General features: G+C 41.3%; 1 protein-coding gene across 3 annotated transcripts; it reads left to right on the forward strand.

The window, feature by feature from the left end:
* Positions 1-302: 302 nt before the first annotated feature.
* Positions 303-25,044, forward strand: LOC118386910 (guanine nucleotide-binding protein subunit beta-4). 3 transcript variants are annotated; one of them, XM_052526673.1, is made up of 11 exons: positions 303-440; positions 5,445-5,539; positions 11,474-11,607; positions 11,861-11,899; positions 12,516-12,622; positions 14,009-14,072; positions 14,549-14,711; positions 15,188-15,254; positions 16,862-17,063; positions 19,845-20,061; positions 20,349-25,044. In XM_052526673.1, exons 3-11 carry the CDS (start codon positions 11,551-11,553, stop codon positions 20,453-20,455), a joined length of 1,023 nt encoding a protein of 340 aa, XP_052382633.1. In that variant the 5' UTR covers positions 303-440; positions 5,445-5,539; positions 11,474-11,550; the 3' UTR covers positions 20,456-25,044. The 3 variants fall into 3 exon arrangements, with proteins under 3 accessions (XP_052382633.1, XP_035630801.1, XP_035630792.1); XM_035774908.2 differs by lacking the exon at positions 303-440 and having other exon boundaries at positions 5,331-5,539; XM_035774899.2 differs by lacking the exons at positions 303-440; positions 5,445-5,539 and adding an exon at positions 5,677-5,914.
* The last annotated feature ends 364 nt before the right edge of the window (positions 25,045-25,408 follow it).

The following is a 25,408-nucleotide window of genomic DNA, read 5'->3' on the forward strand; positions in this document are numbered from 1 at the left end:
ATGGTATTTTAATGATTGCCATTATCAAGCTGCCCTCAGAAATAAAGTTCTATCCCTTTAAAAAAAAAAAATACTACCCACGGTCTCTTTTGCTCATGCCCCCCTCCACCACCCACCCATCGCCTGCCAACACACACACACACACACACACACACACACACACACACACACACACACACACACACACACACACACACACACACACACACACACACACACACACACACACACACACACACACACACACACACACACATCCAGCCCTCAGCCTCATGCATCAGCTCTCTCTACATTACTGCTCTTCCTTGCAACATCCACAGTCACTGAGCATAGAGGAAGAACTGAAACCACACACCGTCTGTCTGCTTAAAGTCCATGTACTTAAGGACGTATGTGGAAAACGCCTACTTCCTCTCCCACTTATCTGCACTGAAAAAAAGGTAAAAGCTGAATGCATTTTACTGTCAATGCTGTTTTTGTACATATTGTCTTATGTGTGTATGGCATGAGAAGATTATGTAGTAGGCAAGTCAGACTCACATCAGCTGTGAGTGTGGCTTCAAACAAGGTGTGGTCTGTGTGTGTGTGTTTGTGTTTGTGTTTGTGTGTTTGTGTGTTTGTTTGTGTGTGTGTGTGTGTGTGTGTGTGTGTGTGTGTGTGTGTGTGTGTGTGTGTGTGTGTGTGTGTGTGTGTGTGTGTGTGTGTGTGTATGTGTGAGTATGTGTGAGCATGTGTGAGCATGTGTGAGTATGTGTGAGTATGTGTGTGTGTGCATTTGTGTGTGCATCATTGCCACACAAGTCTGAGGTAATGGCTTGGTCTTTTCTTATGTCTTGAGCCTGGGGTGCACCAAAATGTCAAATCAAATTAATTGCGGGCTTATGCTTACTAATGAATTAGTAATCGAGTATCACAGGGTTTCGACTGTGAAGGGAGGTGCAGTCTTTTTTTGTGTATCATTTTTTGATGAAGAGAGAGGGGCCAAGTGGAATTCATTTTTTAAATATCTTGACAGTTAATAGAATCGGAACAGTTACTGTCAATTCAGATCTGGAATGACCTTTTCCTAATTTCTCAAAAAGAGATGGAGAGCATGTCTCTGTTGAACATTTCAGAGATTCAACAGAGACATGACTTTGTCCTGAGTCACTTCATAGGAAACATACTGCAGGTCAGCTCAAGTCTTGTATTGTTAATTACATCTCTGATTTGAGCAAGTCTTATTGGGATTCCCCTGGACTGCCACACTGTCCTTTTCTCACTTCTTCTCATAGTCCATTTCCTCTTGAGCTTCCTCCCTAAAAACAAAAACAAATACTCATGCAGTTTAAAAGGCTACATCGCCTCAATTTGGTTGTTGTCTTTGAATATGGAAACACTGCTGGTAGGTTCTCCCACAAAGTCAGAACCATTTAAAGTAAGGCACCATAGCAACTTTCCAGTGAATGTGCCTGTGTTTATCCCCTGGCAGTGTACATCTGGTGTATACTTGGCCAACTCCATCTGCATAGTACTGAGGTGCACTATTACGATCAGTGTCACGCTTCTCTAGTGTGTGACTCAGACACCGCACGAGAGGCATTATCACAGAAATGATGAGGACACTTCAGCAAGCTGCCACTGTGACAGCCTCTTATGGGCCAACAATAGCTGTGAGATAAGACATTAACCTTCCAATGGAGCAGAGGTATTGCTTGTAGTTATGCTTTATGTTCACCAAGAGATTCGGATTGATTAATTGTTTTGGAAAACTACAGCATCAGTGGGTCCCGTTGGAATAGGTTATAGGGTTTATCACATTTAGGATAGGGAGCGAGGTTTACTGTTCATCTTATTGTCTTTTCAGACTTCGTTTCAGTGAGTATACAATCATCTTATGCATACACATGTAGAAATACAGAGCAGGGCCCATATTTTCTATCATATGCAAAATAGCACCAGTGTATATATAAGCAACGCCCGCACACAAGGCGAGACCAGCCATCGCAAAACAATGGATGCCAAATTATATAAATGTTAAAGGATTTATTTTACAGTCTGTTCATCAGATGGCGAGATGGTTGATGAATAGTTGTTCCGAATGGCTCGTTTCAAATGGGTCGGGCCATGCCAGGCAGTGAAAGCATGTGAAACTCTAGATGTGTCAATGTCTATTCTCCTCCACAGATGTAGGTAGAGTGGCAGAGAGGGAGGCGCTGAACCAGAGAGGTGCGCATATTTTAAGTCACTTTAGCACTCTTCAAGAGGGCCTTTTTCAATGATCCATTATGCATACAACTCTGGCTCTCCCTGGTATTTCTCCTACCTTCTTGACGTCAGTTGCCATTTGTGAGGGTTGCCCAGGCAACGGCCAACCTCCCCTGGAGATATGTCTGGTGGCCTGATATAGCCTTTTAAGGGTTTACTGTTTGCACACGTTTTAATTGCCTTTGATACACTGGCAGTACTACATGTAGGTCATTGGAGTACATCAGGCGTGAAAAAAAAAAAATGGGAACGCATATAAAAATAGCATATCAAAAGCTATTCTGGCATGATATCCCATTAGTGCTTCTCATCTCCTCTCAACTTGGGCACCTACATATTGTGTTAATGGCTGTTTCGGAGCAGTCCTCCAAGGGCATTATGTACCCTAAAATGGTAGCAATGAAATTCAATGTGAGATTATGTGATCTGGTATGATTGCTTGTTGCAGGCTATTAATTTGTAACACCCTATGTGTGCTATTATAGTGTATGGTATTAAAGTAGGAATTGCCTAATTACTTTACCTACACTTGTATTATTACAGTCACATTTTTTACCATAATGTAAATAATTCCAGCAATCAAGGGGACATTTGTTAATTAAGGATATCAATGCATCATCTTCATCAGATACAGTATTTAAGCAAGCAAAATTCCCCAATCTCTCAATTTTCTCCTGAGTGTTTTACGAAGTGTTACTGTGTCTCAGTTTTAGACAGTTCCCATTGCAATGGTAGGTTAGGATGTGTGAAAATGGTTATCTGTCATGGCTGGAAGACAATAGAGATATTGTACACACAGGGTACCTGGTCCAGAGCTCTGAGGCTATTTATAGCTTCTGCAGCATGTTTTTTTTTTCCAGACATCAAGCTATTGATGTTCTATTTTTACAGTGCAATTCGCTCCCTCCCTCTCCTTTTGGTTGCCAAGCGATTGACCAAGGGATCAGATTGAAGAATGATGTGCCGCTTGCTGGACACCCTGACTCTGATTTTCAGTTGGTTAATGAACTCTTTCAATATGGGATGGATGACACCTATGAGATGGTTGGAAGGTTGATTACAAAAACGATTACAAAAAACCCCAATGTGATTTAAGATAATAAATGCCATTGCCATTTTACCCTTCACATCTAATCACCAAGCCCGAAAGAAAGAAAGCCACTGGGATGCATTTCAGTTCATTTACTTGATAGTTTACTGACTTGATTGTTGTGGCCTTGCTTTTATTGGAAATAGAAATCTGTTATGATTTTTCATAGATTCATCTGAATTTGATTATTGGCTACAAAGCTACTAACATTATTGTGTTGTTGTCAAGGTGAGCCAGGTTGTCTCTACAACATTTATATACGGCAATATTAGGGCTGCACAGGCCAGAATATTGCATTTAGCCACACCTAGGTGAAAAGGTTACAAAACAAAACTAAATGTAATTTGCCCTGTGTTGTGTTACAGGGGACGTGACTAACACCTCTCTTTTTCGGAGAAACGAGAGATATCAGCTAATATTGGAATATATGACGTTGATATAAAACTGCGAGAGTACTGCCAAAATTTGAACAGGAATAGATTATGTTCTGTCTTGTTGTGGTGATGTTCACACCTCAGAATAGTTAAATGTTACATCATTTCAGTCATGAATTGGCAAAATCATTCGGTTGCATTTAAAGTTATGACATCCTGTGATTTTCATCAGTCTTTTTGATTGATGTTAAATGGCCTCCACAGCATATCAAACCCTGCAACATAGGCCTACATCCTCGAATTAACAACATGTGACTCTCTACTAGCTATTATTTTAATCCTAATCCCTATAATGCATTTAGGAAAAGGGATCGACTGAGGTAATCTACTGCTGTGTGAATTCAATTAGACTTAATCTGACCCCATGCTATTCCAAAAGGAAACCAAGGGCTGTGCAACTTTAATCTCCCCTTCATTGATTATAGCTCTCGCAGAGATGAGGAAAAGCCTATCCCACTGCTCTCTTTCATTGGCTCCATAAAAAATTCAGCATGTCCTAATGGAGAGAAATCCTATTCTACTATTTACCCCCTTTACACTGGAGCCAGACCAGACACACCTTTCCCTGGTGCTATCAAGAATGATCAGAACTGACTAAACACGTACATGATGAATCATATGATACAGCTTCAGAACACCAGAAACATATAGCTACATTTAACTGGCACTTTTAGTGTGTGCACAATGTGAGAGATCTCCAGGGTTGGATGAATGCGCAGGCCTATAGGTAGTCTGTATAAGTATGCCCTAGGTGTGTATAATGGTTATCCCAATAATCCTTTTATTTCAGTACTACAATATATCTAGATAATTAATTGGTACTTGCCTACATAAGCCAAAACATTTAGCCTATTACAGTAAGAACTAAGTGTTTTGTATTGTAAGAACATTAGTATTCAATATGGCAATTCATGTTTTGCATAATCAAGAGAAAAATGGTGAAGGCCAATCACACAGAACTGACAAAGTCTTCAAAACAACTTGCATTGATAATCACTTATGAACATTTAGAAAACACTGAATTACATTGTAATTGCCTGATAGTAAAGCACTCTGTCATCCCCTTCTTGCACACTTTAGCCTACTTCCCAATGCTCAATCCACTATATGGCTCCGAAGCCACAACTGTAACCATACAACATGATGAAGGAAGGAATAAAACATGTAGTCGGCGTTACAAGCTCATTAAACCAAGAATAACATTTTAAAACAATATCGTATCGTTCAGACCTCCGCGATAGGTGTTCACCTACACTGTAACAATTTGTTTCCTGTACTCAGTTCTTTCTTTTTGTTGAGGGGGCTGACAGTCAATACCATTTTCCTGTGGGTGAAACAAAGCTATTGCGACACGATTGATTTGGTCCTTATTGTACAAGAAAACGGGACACTTCTCTAAGTGGAGAAAAATCACTGATATAAATCAAGATATTGTCTTAAGAATACGTTTAAACGTGTTTTAGGAATGAGTAAAATGAACATGTACGACATCTCTGCGAGTGCACCCCTCGGCGTAGGCTGTTGCCATGTTCCCAGTTTCTTCATGGGTGTGGTGATTAGATTGCTTGGTGAACGTTCAGTCTAATCCTGCCAGAGTTGCGCGACTGGCTGGCCCTTTAAATCTGTTAAATTGTCTGAAAACTAATAGCGCTATCTTGACATTTCTTTCACAGCTGGGACCATGTATGCCATTTGAAAACGGACTACTGTGACACAGATTGGAACGACGTGGAAATCCCCCCCCCCCCAAAAAAAAATCCAGTTTCAGGTAATAACGTGTGCTCTGAAGAGCTGTATCTCTTAGCATTTTCTTGCCTTTTATTTCCTGCTTTGTGGGTAAACCCTAGGCTATAGCCTACAATACGGCGTGATGTCGGCCTTTGTTTTGCGTTGAGGTTGCAAAACATTAGGGGAGCAATTGATACGTTAAAAAGCGACGTGTTGAGTAGTGGTCATCTTAATAGCTAATTATATCTATTTCAAGGCTTGCTGTTTTTCTCGGTGAAGCTTTTACTGGTGAAAATTCGGTGTTATCGAAACGCGGCCTTTTACTGTCAAATCACCGTCGGACGGAAATTAACTAGCCTACTGTAGGCTATAGGATAAAAATATATATTCACGAATATAACGAAGCCTTATTCAGGTATGTAGAGCAAGATACCGGGAGTATTTTACATATATATTTTTACATTTACATTAATCAATTATAGATGACATTCTGCCTTCATTCGAGCGGCAATTTGTAGCAAGGCTGCCAATGTAACGGCGCGCATATTGCTTAGTTTCCTAGTCTTGAAAATGCATGCCACCATCATTGATATTGTTTGGAGATGATATAAAATCTAATATATCTCAATATTTAATCTTGTCAAAGCAACACGTGTTCAAGATTCTGTCAGAACACCGAGAACAGATAACCTTCCAGTTCTCTGTGTGTGTGTGTGTGTGTGTGTGTGTGTGTGTTGTGGTGCTGTTTGTAACAGTATTGTAACAAAGTTGGAACTTTCATGTATCTGCTAACGTTATCTGTCTAATATTATCCACAATCCGCATTGAAATGACAGCCATCTTTTTAATCGTTATAGTCTAAGCCTTTAACTAGCGCAGTGTTTGTTTTAGCTGTATGCCTATCAGTTATTGTTATACTTCTGCAGTATTATAGAGTTTTAAACAATATCCTGACAAGACGGGTTTAATGAGTCCTCCAACAAGATCAGTGAGGTACAGATGTAGGACCTTAATTTGATCGCCCTGTTGCAGGAGAACTTGCCTGCAATGCAGGACATTTAAAACTTGTAGTGTATTTGAGGTTTTAAAAGGATTCTGAAGTTTGTCATTTTAACTTTGACATTTCAGATTTGATTTTCCTTTACGAAAATGTATCAACCCTTCCAAAAATGTCCATGAATTATAATTCACATAATAAGTCATATTTCCTTATAATTTTTCTGCTGTAGCAAACTGGCTCAAATTAAGATCCTATATCTGTAGTGAAGTGTTGTAAAGGGTAAACAGCATTACAACTGCTGTTATCATAGTATGCAAACTTTGACCAGTAATACTGTAGCTCTTTGTGCACAGGTAGGCTGTAGAAAAAACATACTGGGCAAATATTTTCATGGTCACAATTACAGTGGATTTGTGGTAGGCCTAAGTGGCAAATTATTTATTAGAGAACATATGAAGATCATGATTGATATCCATATGTGTCTGTCATATACTGAATGTATTTAATGTATTTCCATATGGCTGCACTTGACCAATGTAAATACTCAGCTTGTCCAGCAAACAATTTGGGAAGTCAAGTCACCTGATATTTGCGCCATTCTCCAGATGTTTTGGGTGTTCTGTGAACTGAACAAGTCGTCACCTGGTGGGGCTGCCCTGCCTCCTTTTGCTTTCACCCAATGTTTAGGCCACCTCCACCTCTCTGCAGAGATGTGTCACCTCATTGGAGTTAGAAGAACATACACATGGACATACGATTTCATCCCAAGAACATGTGCACCTACACCCGCTCAAACACAACACACACACGCACGCACGCACGCACGCACGCACGCACGCACGCACGCACGCACGCACGCACGCACGCACGCACGCACGCACGCACGCACGCACGCACGCACGCACGCACGCACGCACGCACGCACGCACGCACGCACGCACGCACGCACGCACACACACACACACACACACACACACACACACACACACACACACACACACACACGTGTATGCACACAATGTCGTTTAATTCTCTCAAGACATTTCCTACTCATATCACACTTTCATTGCATGATATGACCAACATCTACCACTCCAAACATTAACAATAACAAACATGGCTTTAGCCTATTGCAGGGGTTTTAACATGAAATCACTCACATATATCAGACAAAACCCATGCATTACACGTTAATGAATCCTATTCAGCCAGCAATACCTATTCACCAGAGACACTGTTACTTGGAAAATCAATCCACTTATTCAATATGAAGCTGGATACATTACACAAATATGAAACCATCCCTAGGATTAGGTTACAGACAAGTCTGACATGGTGACCTTCCCAGGAGAGGTCAAGTTAATGGCCTTGTGATCAGACACAATATTCCCAATAGTATTACACTTCAAAATTGTAACTAAAAGTGGGTGTGCTAATTTCAGATGCAAGTGTAACGGTACAAATAAAAAATCTATTACTGCTCGGGCGACGTTGTTTAAATAGAGCGGATGTCAGGGAAGATGCAGCCTGGTAGTACTATGTGCTTTGAGGTCATCTAGGTGAATTCTGCTTTACCCCAGCAGACATAGCGTCAGCGTGTGTCTGTGTTTGAGAGAGAGTCATATTTATGTATTTCATGTTGATTTGTGAATGCATTTATGCGCACACACGCGTGTGTGTGTCTCGACATTGGTTACATTTGTGCTGAACAGGGCGGGCGGGCGGTGGCTGTCTTCACTGGGTAGAGTGGAGAGCTTCCCACCCATGGCCAGTCTTAGGGCCTGCCTGCTGAGGTGGTGCCAAGCAGCACTGCCACACACTGAACAATAGGGAGCCAGCGCAGAGCTCCCCTTTGTCATCCCTGTCTCTGTGCCATTCTCTGGGCCTCCCAATCTCCCACCACTGGAGGAAAGCTACTCGGCCAGTCTGTATCCCACACACCACTAAATATGGGCAATTCGATTCTGGAACAGGGGGATAAGTGTGTCATTTGACCACAAACTGAAGTTTTAAAGTAGTTTACAAATTGCGAGAACAATTCAGATTGAACCTTTAGGGACGACTTAAAGTCGTAGAAATGTTGTAGAAATGTAGTACCTACCTATTGAGGATTGTTGTTTTCGATTTGCATGTCATGCGCAAATAGGTTTAATTAAGCTTTTGTGCATAGTCTTCTGCCTAATAGTTTAAATTAAATTAGCTTTTATGTTGGCCAGTGAGACATGTACACTAGTGTATAGCATAGGACCCACGTATTGTTGTTATATTCAGTGTTTAAGAAATATATTACCTTCAACAGTTTATTTATTTGATTTATTCTTATTTTTAACAATGGCCTAAGAACAGTGGGTTAATTGCCTTGTTCAGGGGCAGAATGACTGATTTTTACCTCGTCAGCTCGGGGATTTGACCTCGCAACCTTCCGGTTACTAACCCAATGCTCTAACCACTAGGCTACCTACTGCCCCTAACAGTGTTATATTGTGATCAAGCCATGTTTTGTAATTACTAGTGTCGTAAAAATGTTAGATAACGCGTTACATGTTTGACATTTCAGTGGAAATGCTACTACTATCAGCTTTTTAGCAACAAAAGCAGTTTAGCAACAAAAATACTTCCCGTATCATCGGCAGTTATTGGCTACCTTACTATTTTGTTCAATTACAAGATATATCTGTTTCATTTTGTTCTTAAAAGAGACACCAACCTCGTATCCGAAGTGTTTACTTGATAGTTGACTAAAGTTAGTTGCCTAGCCTTCCAGTAAAAACAAAAAAAGACTTGCCTGTCAACTTTTCAGTGCGTAGACTTCTTCAGTGTTGTAACCAAATAATGTCTCATTATTTATTTTACAGATTAATCTTATGTTTTGAGAAAGTAGATTGACAGTTTAATACTAACATATAAATGAGTATGAATAATTTAGGTAAAAAACTGGATATTAAATTATGTGTAGTCTGTCGCGCAGTCGAATTTTACAATATACAGCGTGTCCCACAAAATGTGCATATATGACTTCTTTGAAGACTCAAAACCTAACTTAGCTATACATACGCTGCAATGAAATTGGTGGTCAGCTAGCTAGAAGGGTGTCTTTAGTTGCAAAACGTACAGTTATTTTCCCGGCCATTTAACTGTTGACCTCAAAGTGATTTAATCCTCCAGCCGCTAGAGAGTGTCGGAAGTTAGGGGGTGTCCGATGTTGGGGGGAAATGAGCTAGTGGATTATTTATTCAAGGATCAGATTGCAGTAAGGCACCAGCAGCAGCATTTCACTGGTAAACTGATGTCAGGGGCTCTGCAGGTGGCTTGCGTCAGCAGGTGTCATGAAGGAAACGTAATTCCCAGGCAAAAGTGTTTCTTTCTCCACTGTCTTATTTTTGTCAGTGCGCTTCCTACCTGACGCCAAGAGCATGCAGACTTTTTGAAATTCTGCAGTCAGAAAAAATGGCAAACTGTCTCGACCTAAGCCCTAAATAATGTTGATTTTGAATGAAGTTGTAGAATGGCATTCAAGTGCATTATGTAGGTTATATGGAAGGAGTATGCTGTTATGTTTTTATTTTATCTTTATTTAACTAGGCAAGTCAGTTAAGAACAAATTCTTATTTTCAATGACGGCCTAGGAACAGTGGGTTAACTGCCTGTTAACGAGGGGCAGAACGACAGATTTTGTACCTTGTCAGCTCGGGGATTTGAACTTGCAACCTTTCGGTTACAAGGATCTAACCACTAGGCTACGCTGCCGCCGCCCCAATTAAGATTATTTAAAACTGGGCAACCTGACCAAATTCACATAGAAATGTGTGTTAGATCTGTCATTCTAAGAAGTCTAGGAAGTGGTAAATCTGTTCTATGTGCGCAATGTCTGTGCTTCCCGTTCTTAAGTTTAGTTTTTAAGTTTAGTTTTTCCATCTGTTAATTTCGGTTTTGTACACAAGCTTCAAACAGCTGAAAATACAATATTTTTGGTTATGAAAAAATATATTTCACAGCGGTTTAGATGATACAATGATTCTCTACACTATACTTGCTTGTTGTGTCACATAAACTGAAATTAGGCAAACTATTCGAATTTTAGCTACCAGGAAATAGTGGAGCGATTTCTGCATAGTGCAGAACATGGTTTAACATGGTTATTAGCGAAAAGGCCATTGACGCTTGGTTATTAATGGTTATTTAACACTTATTTGTTAACCTTATTTCATAAAGCATCATACACCCATGGGCATTCAATAAACAGAAATACCACCTGCTATGAATGCTTTGACGAGCGCTATTAAATGTGTAGCAAATCTTTTTGTTTTACTACATCATGAACGTTATTTGTTTTCCAATGTGGAACAAAAGAAATACATCTTACAGGCATGTTGCCCTAGCTGCTAATTATAGAAATGGAACTAAAACATTAACCCAGGGCTGTATTCTGGACAGCAGGCTGCAAAATGTCCTGGAAAATGAGGGGGGCCCAAGCGCTCCAACAATTTCTGGAGAGTGTGTAAGTGCCTCGTGACCCACATTCAGAATCCCCTAGGTAAAGGATGTGGCGACACACACACAGCCCAGTGTGTGTATGTACAGTATGTGTGCGTGCGAGCGTGGGTGTGTGTATAAACGCAATCCACTCAATAGAGCTACAGTACAGTTACAGTACAGTTACACCCCTCCTTTGCACGTCAAATTATATTCAAACAGAATCAATTGCAGGACAGGGAGCTAATACAGCACAATGCAAAACACCCAGCTTGATTGAATTGAAAAGGTCAGCGACTCAGAGCCTTGTGCATTTAAATGGCCTTTTGAACCAGATTGGAGGTGATTGGTGCCTGTGTCTGGGTACAGGCCGGCGCCCCACGATTCAGGCCAAAGCAGCCCCATCCGCAGGATGTCTGTGTTTGTTACAGCCCAGGGAAGTGCTCCTCTGAAAGTGTGTCTGTCCGTCTGACTGTCTATCTATCTGTCTGTGTTTTTCAGGTGTCAGCTGGTCTGTGTGATTTTTACAAATCCAGTTTTCCAAGTGGAGCGTGGCCTGAACACATCACAGAGGGACAATGAGCGAGCTGGAACAGTTACGGCAGGAAGCGGAGCAACTACGCAATCAAATCCGGGTATGGGGTGTGTGTGTGTGTGTGTGTGTGTGTGTGTGTGTGTGTGTGTGTGTGTGTGTGTGTGTCTGTATTGAATCCTTGACTCAAGAAATCTGAACAGTAAAGTTTCAGGTGATTATTTGATAGTATTGCTTGGCATTTTCAATCAGCCATTTAAATCATATTATAATATTAACACTGGACCACTTTCTGCAATATACTCTTTCTGTCTCTCGCAAACTCTGAACATTGCCATGTTGCTGTTGTGTTACAGGATGCTAGGAAAGCCTGTAGTGACTCCACTCTTTCGCAGGTAAGGGATTCAAACAAATTAAGATGACACATTTACTTACAATACATATAAATGCCGGTTATAGCTTGGATCAAGCTATCATGTGTGCTTGATATAAAATACAACCAAACATTTACCTTTGTCTAAATAAACAGGACCCCCCTTAGGCTCTTTCCCAATCACAACCAGGGAGCAGGTTTTTTGTTGTTGTTACACTTGAATTTGATCCTCTTTTGACCACCTGAAATCCCAAGGTCTTTGTAGTCTTACCATGTACCATGTATCAGGGCGTACCATGTATGTCCAATCAAATTGTAGAAACATCTTAAGGCTGATATAAATTGATTTTTTTTTGCTTTGTCATTATGGGGCATTGTGTGTAGATTGATTAGGGGAAAAAACAATGTAATCCATTTTAGAATAAGGCTGTAACATAACAAAATGTGAACAAAGTTGAGGGGTCTGAATAGTTTCCGAATGCACTGTAGGTATATTTATTATTATTATTTTTTAAAGCAAATAGCCTAGCAATTAGTCTATGAAACTCACATGTACATATTTGGACTAGCGTGAAGTTTATGAATGACCATGCTGGGTTATGCTGATGTTGTTTCTTTTGGACCTGGCGTATTGGTAGATCACAGCTGGTCTGGACTCAGTGGGCCGGATACAGATGAGAACGCGACGCACTCTCAGGGGCCACCTCGCCAAGATCTATGCAATGCACTGGGGCACCGACTCCAGGTCTGACAATACTACTGTTACTACTACTACTACTACTACTACTGCAATACTTCTACTGCTACTATGCTTCTATTGCTAATATACTTCTAATTCTACTGTTGTTATTTTACCCCCCTTGATTCTAAATGATCTTTTATTGTCTTTTTATTGTTGCATAAGTCCTATGAGGTAACTCTAATGAAAAGTACTATACAAATGAAATGTATTATTATTATTATTAGTACTACTACTAGTTAGTACCACTACTACTAGTACTACTACTGCTACTATCCTACTAATATACTACTACTAATACCACTACTGCTTCAAAACTATACTACTACTACTACTACTACTACTACTACTACTACTACTACTACTACTACTAAACCTCCATATTCTTAAGCACTGGCTGCTTGTGTCCTGTGGGTTTTGTTCCAAACCAAGGCCATTAACACTTAAATTACAAAAAAGTCCATAGACTGCTAGTTCAATACTACGGCACATAGAGCAGTGGCACATTTTTACCAGTCAGTGTACTGTTGCCAGTCACACACTAGTACAGTTGGACCGACTGATTTCCAATTGAGGCTCGATTTATATGTGAGCCATGGGACTACAAGTATGTATGCTTACCAGCTCATTCTTACTGCTCCCAAATACTTCTGAGTGTGCGTCTGCACTCTGGGTGAACCACCTGGAGGACAAACAGCCTGTGTTTATTTTATATACAGCAGTTGACATTTCAGCGGCACAGCTCTCCCTTTATTGTGTGCTTGACTCGCTACAGATGGGTGCCAACCCACTTCCTATCACTGGAGAGACGGAAACACAAGCAGTTGGTGGCAGGGGGATGGGGGGTGGGGCAGGCTCTCTGTTTATCTTTCTCCCTCTCTCTTTCTTTCCTTCATTCTCTCTATCACCTCCCCTCTCTATTCTTCCTCCCTCTTTCTCTCTATTGTTTCCCCCCCCCTCTCTCTCCACTTTTCTCTTGCTCTCCATCCCCTCCTCTATCCTTCTCTCGTTCTATCTCCCTCTGTCTCTCCCTGCCCCCCTCTCGACTGTAGAGCCTTTCAGATGACTGAGGCCATGAATATTACATGAAATGGCTCATCCAAAGTGGTCGCTATCCTGGACGGTTCACACTGCGATCCTGGCATGTGGGGTGTCCCACCGGAGGGAGGGAGGGAGAGAAAGAGGGAGAGGGCTCTGGAGTTCACACCACATTTAAACTGCTTTGGAAGCAGCAGCTTTTCTGGCTACATTAGTTATGCATGCATTAGGTATGCTCTAACTAGTTTCATTGCTTTTTTTTGTTCCTGTGAATATATGCCAGTGTGCTGTGCTGACAGGTCAAACTCTTCTTCAATATATTGAAACCATTCTCTTTTTTAAAATGGCGTCTAGGTTACTTGTAAGTGCCTCCCAGGATGGCAAATTGATCATTTGGGACAGCTACACAACAAACAAGGTGAGACCTACATTAAACTGCACCTGTGTACCCTTTCTCAAATAACATCAAAGACAAACAATCACCAGTAAAGTATCCTCTATATCTCCCCTCACACTGTAGCAAACAGTGCCATCCTCGTTGTCCTTGATTCTCCTCTGTATACTGCATCACATTCCACTCCCCTGGGTGATTGAGCTAAGGCACGTTTGGGGTCAATTCAATTACCATTTAGGTTATATTAGGAAGTGAATTCGCCTGAAAATAATTTCCTCCTATTTTCTACCAGGATATTTCTATTCCCGAATTGAATGTCAATTCACTTCAGGAAGGTTCCTAACATAAGATCTGCACGCGTAACTTGCAGATCAGGTTACGGGTTATGCGTTCAGATCTCAAGTTAGGATTTGGTCCTTCCTTTCAAGTCTTACCGCTTATGAATTTTTGATTGCAACCCTGGAGGTAACAGACGTTGATCGTGTGTGTGTATTCCGTAGATGCATGCCATCCCGCTGCGCTCCTCCTGGGTGATGACCTGTGCATACGCGCCCTCTGGGAACTATGTGGCGTGCGGAGGCCTGGACAACATCTGCTCCATCTACAGCCTGAAGACCCGTGAGGGCAACGTGCGTGTCACCCGCGAGCTGCCCGGACACACAGGTACACACTGGAGAAGGCTCTTTTTAAGAGGCGGAATACCCCAATTTTAGAAAGGAAATAGCACAATTTCACCTCATCAACTTTTTTGAGTGGTTTAAACCCAGATAACCTTTTTTCATTCCAAAAGCATTTCTCACCTCTGCCCTTATTCAATATCCCCTGCAGATCTTGGCCCGTTTCATAAAGCATCTCGGAGTAGGAGTGCTGGTCTAGGATCAGTTACACCCATAATTGATATAATCTTATTCATTATGATCTAAAAAGGAAAAAACAATATTAGATCAGCACTCCTACTCTGAGATAGTTTATGAATACGGGTGAGACTAGTTCTTCTCCATATTGTTTACACCTGTCCACTACTGTGGGGTGAACAAGGGCAGTGGATGCACTGAGGACCACAGTGATGGCTTGTTATGGTATTGATGTCAATCGTGTGGATTAAGCCTGCATGGTTATTTTCAACCTTTATTTTTCAGGCTATTTGTCTTGCTGTCGTTTCCTGGACGACAACCAGATTGTGACTAGTTCCGGGGACACCACCTGGTGAGTTTGTTGATCTAGTGTGGGAGGAACACTTATTTGGGGAACACAACTTGTGTCTAGATGATATCCTTTGTCCAATAGCTGTGCATCCACCGCTCTTATAAGGCTTTGTCTTGGTTTTGTTCTGCCAGCTCCCGTGAATACTACTCACACAGACTATTAGGGTTATGATAATACGATAGCATCGTCTAGTGACGATGATTGACATCCATCGTCAATGGTAACGGCATCCTGATGTGACCGACAATGCTTTAGCCTATTTAAACTTGACTGGTTGCCCCGCAGTAAAGAACGGGAGTCTCCAGCACACAGCAGGGCAGCACACAAGTGACATTCCGAGTAATTTGCTTATTCCTATTTGCTATAACCTATTTCAATAAATATGTTGTATACAGAATGCAAGGGAGGAATGTAGGGTAAACAGAGCAGAGAATTCCACCAAAACAGTACAAAAGGTCCAATATTCTCTCGCTCTCTCTCTCTGTCGGATGCATCGGCTTTTAGTCTATAGCCTGAACCTATTCATGTTTAATTTTTTTAAATAAGACAATCCTTATTAACCATCTTGTGTTTAGCTGTTTTAAAAGAACGTAGCCTATATTCCCTTCTCTCTCCATTCGATAGGCTACGCTTCATTTTATGCATGGCTTTTTCCCGATAAAACAATGAATGTAACGGCATTCCGTCTCAAAACGTAATTTGAGCCTAAAAACACAAGGTAGCCAGGGGACTAATAATGAGAGAGAACAAACAATATCAATAGCCTATAGGAAAATTGAATGACAAGTTTAATCAAGTTTGAGTTTATTAAGAAAGAAATTATCCGTATGGGCTGGGAAAATCCCTCCAAACGAGATTAAAAAACCAAATGGCCAATAACTTATACTCATTCCTCTTACTGGCCTATCATAAAAGCTTTATGGCCAATTCAAGTTATGAGCAGCAGTTTAATTCCCAAATATTCTAGCCTATGAAGATGTTGTCCTAAAGTTGTGGCTTTCAAGAATGAAAGTCTATAGCCTAAGCCTAGGCATTTATGATAGATTGTATGATAGATAGAACAAACTATTATTTATTTTTCTATTATTTTACGAGGCAAAATAAAACATTTATTATCCAGTTTTGAGGACTGTAGACGGTTTCTATCCAGCCAATGACGTCACTGCGTTGACAGCCCATTCCTCAGAGAATCACGTCTCCATCACAGAGTGCCAAACAGACACACAAACCTGCTCCATGCTGAAGCTCCTCCACCAGAAAGGAATACTAGGACAATATTTGCCTGCACTTAGCCTCTGCCCAGGATATCGTTGTGGTCCGTCCAGTCACATACGATTTCACTCTATAGCCAAACTTATTTTCAATAAAAAACTCAATCAAATTGGGTTGGCCAATATGGGGCGATAGCATCGTCACAATGATTTATGGGTTACATAATCACGAGAGGACAAAGGTTGACATCGCTCAACCCTACAGACTACACTGACACACACACAGAGAGAGGAGAACCCAGTGCACCTCCCCATTCATCATCAATTCATTTCAAGTCTTAACATTTCTATTGTATACTCATACCTCCTCTCACCCCCCCACACTCTTGCTCTCAGCGCTTTGTGGGACATCGAGACTGGCCAGATGGCCACCAGCTTCACGGGCCACACGGGAGACGTGATGAGCCTGTCCCTCAGCCCTGACTTCAAGACCTTTGTGTCGGGGGCCTGTGACGCGTCCTCCAAGCTGTGGGATGTCCGGGACGGCATGTGCAGGCAGTCCTTCACTGGCCACGTGTCCGACATCAACGCCGTCTGCGTGAGTAGGAGGCACAGGAAATATATGTATAGTTTTGTTACGAAGAACCTTACATTGTAGGACGGTACTGTAAAGCAGACAAACATCTGTTACCAGACCGGTTACCAAACTAGATATTCAGTTTCTTTGCTAATACTGCAAGAATTTGACACAGATTTGCCTGACTATGTAATGTTAATCCTGAAAAGAGAAACTGAGCCTCGATTCGTTGGTGGTATGGACTAGGTGTCGAAAGCATTCCACAGGGATGCTGGCCCATGTTGACTCCAATGCTTCCCACAGGTGTGTCAAGTTGGCTGGATGTTCTTTGGGTAGTAGACCATTCTTGATACACACGGGAAACTGTTCAGGGTGAAAAATCTAGCAATATTGACACAAATCGGTGTGCCTGAGACCTACTACCATACCCCTACAGTGCCTTCAGAAAGTGTTCAGACACTTTTTCCACAATTTGTTTTTACGTTACAGCCTTATTTAAAAATTGATTTAAAAAAAAAATTCCCTCATCAATCTACACACAATACCCCATAATGACAAAGCAAAAACCCTTTGTTGAAGCACCTTTGGCAGCCATTACAGCGTCGAGTCTTCTTGGGTATGAAGCTACAAGTTTGGCACACCTGAATTTGGGGAGTTTCTCCCATTCTTTTCTGCAGATCCTCTCAAACTCTGTCAGGTTGGATGGGGAGCTTTGTTACACAGCTATTTCTAGGTCACTCTAGAGATGTTTGATTGGGTTCAAGTCCGGGCTCTGGCTGGGCTACTGAAGGACATTTAGTAGACTTGTCCAGAAGCCACTCCTGTGTTGTCTTGGCTGTGTGCTTAGGGTCGTTGTCCTGTTGGAAGGTGAACCTTCGCCCCAGTCTGAGGTCTTGAGCACTCTGGAGCAGGTTTTCAATAAGGATCTCGCTGTACTTTGCTCCATTCATCTTTGTCTCGATCTTGACTAGTCTCCGTGTCCATGCCGCTGAAAAACATCCCCACAACATGATGCTGGCACCACCATGCTTCACCATAGGGATGGTGCCAGGTTTCCTCTAGACATGACGATTGGTATTCAGGTCAAAGAGTTTAATCTTGGTTTCATCAGACCAGAGAATCTTGTTTCTCATGGTCTGAGAGTCCTTAAGATGCCTTTTGGCAAACTCCAAGTGGGTTGTCATGTGCCTTTTATTGAGGAGTGGGTTTCGTCTGTCCATAAAGGTCTGATTGGTGGAGTGCTGCAGAGATGGTTGTCCTTCTGGAAGGTTCTTCCATCTCCACAGAGGAACTCTAGAGCTCTGTCAGAGTGACCATCAGGTTCTTGGTCACCTCCCTGACCAAGGCCCTTCTCCCCATATTGCTCAGTTTGGCTGGGCGGCCAGCTCTAGGAAGACTCTTTGTGGTTCCAGACTTCTTCCATTTAAGAATGATGGAGGCCACAATGTTCTTGGGGACCTTCGAAAGTGCAGATATGTTTTGGTACCCTTCCCCAGATCTGTGCCTCGACACAATCCTGTCTCGGAGCTCTACGGACAATTCATTTGACCTCATGGCTTGGTTTTTGCTCTGACATACACTGTCAACTGTGGGACCTTATATAGACAGGTGTGTGCCTTTCCAAATCATATCCAGTCAATTTAATTTACCACAGGTGGACTCAATGGAAACAGGATGCACCTGAACTCAATTTCGAGTCTGATAGCAAAGGGGCTGAATACTTATGTTATTTAAGGTATTTCAGTTTTTTTCTAAACCCGTTTTTCCTTTGTCATTATTGGGTATTGTGTGTAGATTGCTGAGTATTTCCCTTTTCTTAAAAATCCATCTGTAACGTAACAAAATGTGGAAAAAGTCGAGGGGTCTGAATAATTCCGAAGGCACTGTGCAATCCATTTCTCAATTGGTTTAAAAATCCCTCTTTAACCTGTCTCCTCCCCTTCATCTACACTGATTGAAGTGGAATTAACAAGTGACATCAATAAGGGATTATAGCTTTCACTTGGTCAGTTTTATGTCATGGAAAGGGCATGTGTTCTTAATGTTTTGTACACTCACTGTATATTTACTGTATATTTACTGTTTGGGGTATCTCTACTCACTCGAACCTGTCGTGTTAAGGCATGCTTCCCAGCCGAAACAGTTCGGTAGAGTTCGTGCATATATTATGATGACATTTTGTGACGTTTTCGTTTCGACTTTTCGGGCACACAGCATTTATTCAGGATGCAAGCCGATGTTTGGAGCCGACATCTTCGACGGTGATTGGTCAACAGTAGGGATTCTTCCATAAAGTCTTTGTTGTCATTCAACGAGAGACGACTCGTTTTAATGTACATTTTTTCATCGTAAAATACTGCACCAATAATCTGTTAGATGTAAAATTGCGTGACTAACACCTCTTCGGCAAAAACGTCAAAATTAATGACAGATTTCTTGAGTTATGTTAAATGAATTCTGACTATTTTGAGGAAGTGTATACTGACTACGGTGTCTCAAAATGGACAAACAGTGCTATTGCCACTTTTTTGTCGTTTTCAACCAAAGGTCTTTTAAGGGAGTATGCCAGCACGCACGCTTGTTCGTTTCGGCCAGCCGAGTTCGCTTGGTGCCAGCTGAGCTAGAGCATGTTGACGTCTTTAAAAAGGAACACCATAGAATATGACTGATACAGTAACACAAATTATTACAAAACTTCATGTCATAGACATTAGATTAAACAGTGAGTATTTCACAATACACAATAACAAAAATAACTTCATTCAATATACCTAACCCATTCTCTCTGTCTCTGTGGTGCAGTTCTTCCCCAACGGCAACGCCTTTACCACGGGCTCGGACGACGCCACCTGTCGACTGTTCGACCTGCGTGCTGACCAAGAGCTGATGATGTACTCGCACGACAACATCATCTGCGGCATCACCTCGGTGGCCTTCTCCAAGAGTGGCCGCCTGCTGCTGGCTGGCTACGACGACTTCAACTGCAACGTGTGGGACACCCTCAAGGCCGAGCGCGCAGGTACAGTGGGGGGAGCTGAGGGACCTAGTGCACAGATTCCAATCCCTTTAAAAAAAAATTAAATGCAACCTTTTCTTGTTACCTCCTTTGAGGTTAGAGGAAGGGACATAATGCAGATTTTTGTGCTAGGCACAGATTTTTGTGCTAGGCACTCATTTGGCAGTCACACTTATGGACAGCAACTTACAGTCAGTACATACAGTAGTTGGTGAAACACTGTCTGTACTATGACTCGCAATGCCTCTTAATCACCCTTAAATTGTTTCTCTTTCCCTCTCTCTTTCTAGGTGTCCTGGCCGGTCACGACAACAGGGTGAGCTGTTTAGGCGTGACAGACGACGGCATGGCCGTAGCTACGGGCTCATGGGACAGTTTCCTCCGAATCTGGAACTAAACCCTCCACATCACCTCCACCTCCTTCTCTATCCCCCCTCCACCAACCCTCCCACCCACACCACAGGGCTGGACTTGAGGGTGAACACTGTGTCTTCTCCCCCCACCCCCACCAACCCACCACCAACTCCACAACACAGGCAAAGTCCCCCCTGTCCAACTCATCCCCTCACCCAACCACCCTCCAACCGCCCAAGCCACAGCCAGCGCCGCTGTGGGAAAGTAACAACTCTTTCTACCTTTCCAAGTGACGTTTTTTTACCCACCTATTACACAGAGGTTTTCAAGTACGTACAGTTAGTGTCCAATAAAAAATAAATGATGAGACGAGATTTTAAAACATTTGCAAAAAAAAAAAAACCTGGCATCCCCTCTTCTTTTCAGACAGGGGGGGAATAGAGCGCATGTTACCGTGGTTACCGCCAAATTAGAGGACAGTCTGTGTGTAATATGTAAATGTATATATAAATACAGTATATATGTATAGCATTATGTGTGTATATATGCATCATATATCCACATATAATGTGTATGTATATACTTTTGTAGTTTATTTCCCACCCTTGAGTTTTTTTGTTTTGTTTATTTTTTTTTGCCTTATGTTTTACTTGTTTAATGTATATAATATTCACAGTACTACACGATAACACAATTCCAATTTTGTCACTTGCCCCATGTACAACATAATGTACATGTCAGTATGCATGTGTGTGTGTGTGAGTGTGTGTATGTGCGTGTGATGGTCTACCGGCAAAGGTATACACACGTTCTATAACTATAATACTGTATATTCATATGTTGATGATTGCGGTAACGATAGGAGTTGTGATCTGTTGGCATTCCTCTAAACAAACATGGCTTTCTTTTCTAAACAGAGCCGTTGTGGTCGTTTGTAGAGACAGCTTCTAGACTACAAAGGTTAGGTTTTAGTCTTGGCGGCGTTTTAGCCCAATCCATTTTCTAGAAACTGGTTTAACTAGGTATTGATACACAGCTCCCGTAGTTGTTTGGAGGCGCAGTCTCGCTAAGCCCCTCTAACAAACTCCAACAGCGTGAAACGACGGCCTAGAGAGACACTCGCAGGGGTCTCGGGCTGTGTTCAAAACCGTTGTTGTATGGCGAATAGTATAACATCACGCCTTGCAAATCAACAAGTGTGATATGGAATAAATATGTTGCGATCATTCACTAATAGAGACTTTACTGCATATACCCCTAAGCCTTTACGTCTCCACTGCGGTTGGAGACGGGGGCCGGTCTGAAACCTAGGGCCAAAGGTCTGAAACGTAGGGCCCCAAACTGACAGGGGGGGGCTACTGGGATCCTGGAGCTACTGGGAGCTAGCTCAAGCCTGTATTGTAAGACTAAATAAGTACTGAGAACCAGAAATGCTGGCAGTCTATACAATCTCTACCATAGGCTGGTCAGTAGAAGCATTGTGAGAAGATGTGAAAAGGAAAGACTGCTCACTATATGAGCAGTGAGTGACTCTCATAATTCCTTCCCTATGAGTGGACATGAGGGAAGATGCCTGTAATAGCTTTTTGCTATGTCCTCTTCAAATCTAGGGATTTAAAAAAAAATCTTGATGACCATCAATAGGGTGGTTTAGTTGAGTGTGGAATGTAACGCTCTTGGTTCAGAAATCTCGTCAGCCACTCAAAATCACACTAGTGCCACCACGAGCCTGTAAAAAAAGAAATGCTTGAAAAAAAAATTGTCTGTATTTAACACGTAACGTTTCTTCTCACCAAAACAAATGTTATGAACAGTTTTAAGTATTGCTAGCAAAGAAAGTACACTTGGTAGAGAGCTAGATAATGCACACATACACAACAAACTGTAGTCCAAATGTAAGCAAAGAGCACATGCAACATACTCACCAATAGAGGAAAGGGGGTATCACTCACAATACTTTGTTAGTTTGTGCATCAGTCATTTTCTGTTTTTCTCGCAAGATAACTTTGGTTGGGAGGCAACGCTTCAATAAGGGTGCCTATTTTTGAGTTGTACACCCTAACATCCTAAAATATCTAGATAAGAGTACATGGATTGGATCCATGTGGAATGGATCAGAATGGTCTGTGGCTTGAGATCAGTTAAATCTCCATTCTGCCTTACTGTACATGCTACGAAGCCAATCCCATTGCCAACATTGACCGGAACTGGTCAGGAACTCAAATGTTGGGCCTGCTTGTTCAAGACTTTGGCTTTTTATATCCACCTGTAGGCAGTTCACTTGACCTCAATCACCCAGTCGCCTAATGAGGCTCCACTATTTCAAGTGGGCCCAAGAGAATGTGAAAGTAATTGTTCAGTGAAAATCTTATTTTTAAAAGTTCATATTCTGTCAACTCATACCCAAATCATGTTATGGACTCATCCTATACTCGTATTTGTGGCCAAAGCTTAACTTGGGGACAAAACACTTTAAAAAATGTATAATAATAATTTCCTCATAGAGGATGAGCTGGCCAATCAGCGGGCTAATCTTTTTAATGACCGTTCAATGCCCACACAGTTCTGTTGTTGGGGTATGCCCACACCATTCCAACACAGAAAATCTGCTTTTTAACATACAATAAAATAAGTGATTATAGGTCATATTTCATATAAATCTGGAAACACTGGACAGTTACTTTAAAAGATAATTATCTCCTTTTCAAATATTGGCACTGGGTAAAGAATGAGGCAGGCAATAACCTGCTATAACAAAGTCAAATGATTTGCTGAAATCAAGCAATTGTGAAGCACAGAGACTCGTCAGTACTATAGTAAACACTAAAAGCCAAGCTTACAGATGACCACAACCGAAGAACTGCAAACAGCATGCATCTTCCAATAGCTTCTCGAAAGTGCTGTACATTATTTTATACAATTCTGCTTTCTGTCGTACAATTTGTTGTATTTATTGATTACAAAGAAAACCCTTTGATCATTTAGTGATTTATAGTAGCCGTTTATTTGGTTGTACGTTTTTAGCTGTTTTACCTGGCTTTGCATTAATTAATTTGAGAATAAATGTAAAAGAAATGGCTGGCGGTTTATTAAGCCCCAAAAAACACAAAACACATCCTTGACCTGACTTGGATGTGAAATGTATTCCATATCAGTGTTGAAATTCTCACTGATCTGTGTGGGTAACACACATGCCGGTAGTAAGTGTTACTTTTCGCATTTGTGCCAATGTTACCCACTGACCCTGAGCTGTGAACTGAAAACATGTCATAATTGACAACTCATTGTGTTTCTTCGCTTGCTTACAGAAAGTGCCAGCTTTTTCCCCCTGAATCAAAATCTAATCTGTGTCATTTTTTTACACTTGGCCTGTAACAAGGTCCTCTGTTGACTTCATAAGGTGCCCAATAAAAGAGAAGTGTCCAGAACTTATGGATATTCCTTCAATGTTATTGAATCACTTTCTGTTTTGCTGTCATTTCCCCATATGAAATTAATCTACCCATTGTGAATGATGAGGATCCAATGAGAGAAATGTAGCTCTTTTAAGACAGGAAATACAGATGGCAGATAAAATGGCAGGATGAAGTTTGGTCATTTTACATCAACATGGCTGCCAGGGAACCTTACCCAAACTCCTGAAAGCAACTTTGAAGTTGGTTGTGTTGATTCTTCAGCTCAGACATCATCTGTGACAATACAGCAGCACAGCCCTTACTAGCCAAAAAAAAGTATATTCTATAACACAAAGAACACCCCAGAGGCTTGACCACAGTGCTCAATAAGATGCAACAGTATTATTACTAAAATAGTGACCGCATTAACATGTGCCTGTGCAGTCCCAATGATCAGGTTAGTTTGCTGGGACCAATGGTTTCTAGGCATCAATAGTCAAAGGTGCTCAATCTCCCTGTATTTGACCATGTCATTGTATTTCCTTTGTCTCCTTTAGTTGTATTCATCATATGAAACAACTATGTCATAAGAGCAGTCGTGACAGCATATGTGCTCTACCGGATGGGATGCCGAGACCCAGTCTGCAACGAACACAGCGTGTGTTGGTTTTCAAGTCTCCTTGACATACATAGCCAAAGTAATTGAAAAGCCTGAGCTTGTACTGGATTTACAGGTCTAAGGGAAAAGTAAGTAAGTAAATCAGCATGCGTTGCGTTTACATGTGAACTGTTCACTCGTGGACTGAGGTGGAATATTATCCATGCATCGAAGCAGTGTTTTAGAGGGGTTCTTTTAAAAATCGTAAAACGGAGTAGCGCATATCGAGAGAAACAAACACGAGAATCAAACATTGAAGTTGTACCCCAGCTGTCCTTTTGATAATTAGCGTTACATTTTGCGATCACCACAAACACAAATTAATGCACTGCCTTTTGGCTCTGATGTATTCTGACAGTCTTATTTATTTTTTGTGTTTTAAAGCTAGTGAAAACCAGGGACATGGTGCCATGATTTCTCTTACAGTGCTATTGTGTGAAATTATAATCACTTGTTATGGAATAATTTTTTATAGTCTTTTTCACACCAATTCTTTTTGTGTATTTGTACAGTGGCTTGGTGATACTGATATGTTGCCATGAGTTGATATTGTAACCAATAAAAAAAGCTTTAACCAAGGATTGTGTTGAAGCCTATTATGTAAAAAAAAATTGAGGTTAACAAATTACTTTTCAAACAGTTGCTTGAATGCTGACCATCTACCATTCAGTAAAAGTGCAGTCTTCAGTTTAATGTTGTTTCCATTAGACTCTACAGCAAAGCTACCCCATGTAAAATAACAAACAGAATCAATGACATAGAATATTATTTTAATAGATTCAGGTAAATCAGGATGCATTTCAATTCAAATTCATCATGAAAGGAAAACACTTTTTTACAAAGTGGAGATTGTTCAAATGTATTCTCATGACATGTCAAATTAGTTGAAACGGCAGAGGAAGTTATACATTGCTTCTATTTATCAAAACACCATCAGCCGGAC

This window comes from Oncorhynchus keta, chromosome 1 (genome assembly GCF_023373465.1).
Source record: "Oncorhynchus keta strain PuntledgeMale-10-30-2019 chromosome 1, Oket_V2, whole genome shotgun sequence".
NCBI classification, from domain to species: Eukaryota; Metazoa; Chordata; class Actinopteri; order Salmoniformes; family Salmonidae; genus Oncorhynchus; species Oncorhynchus keta.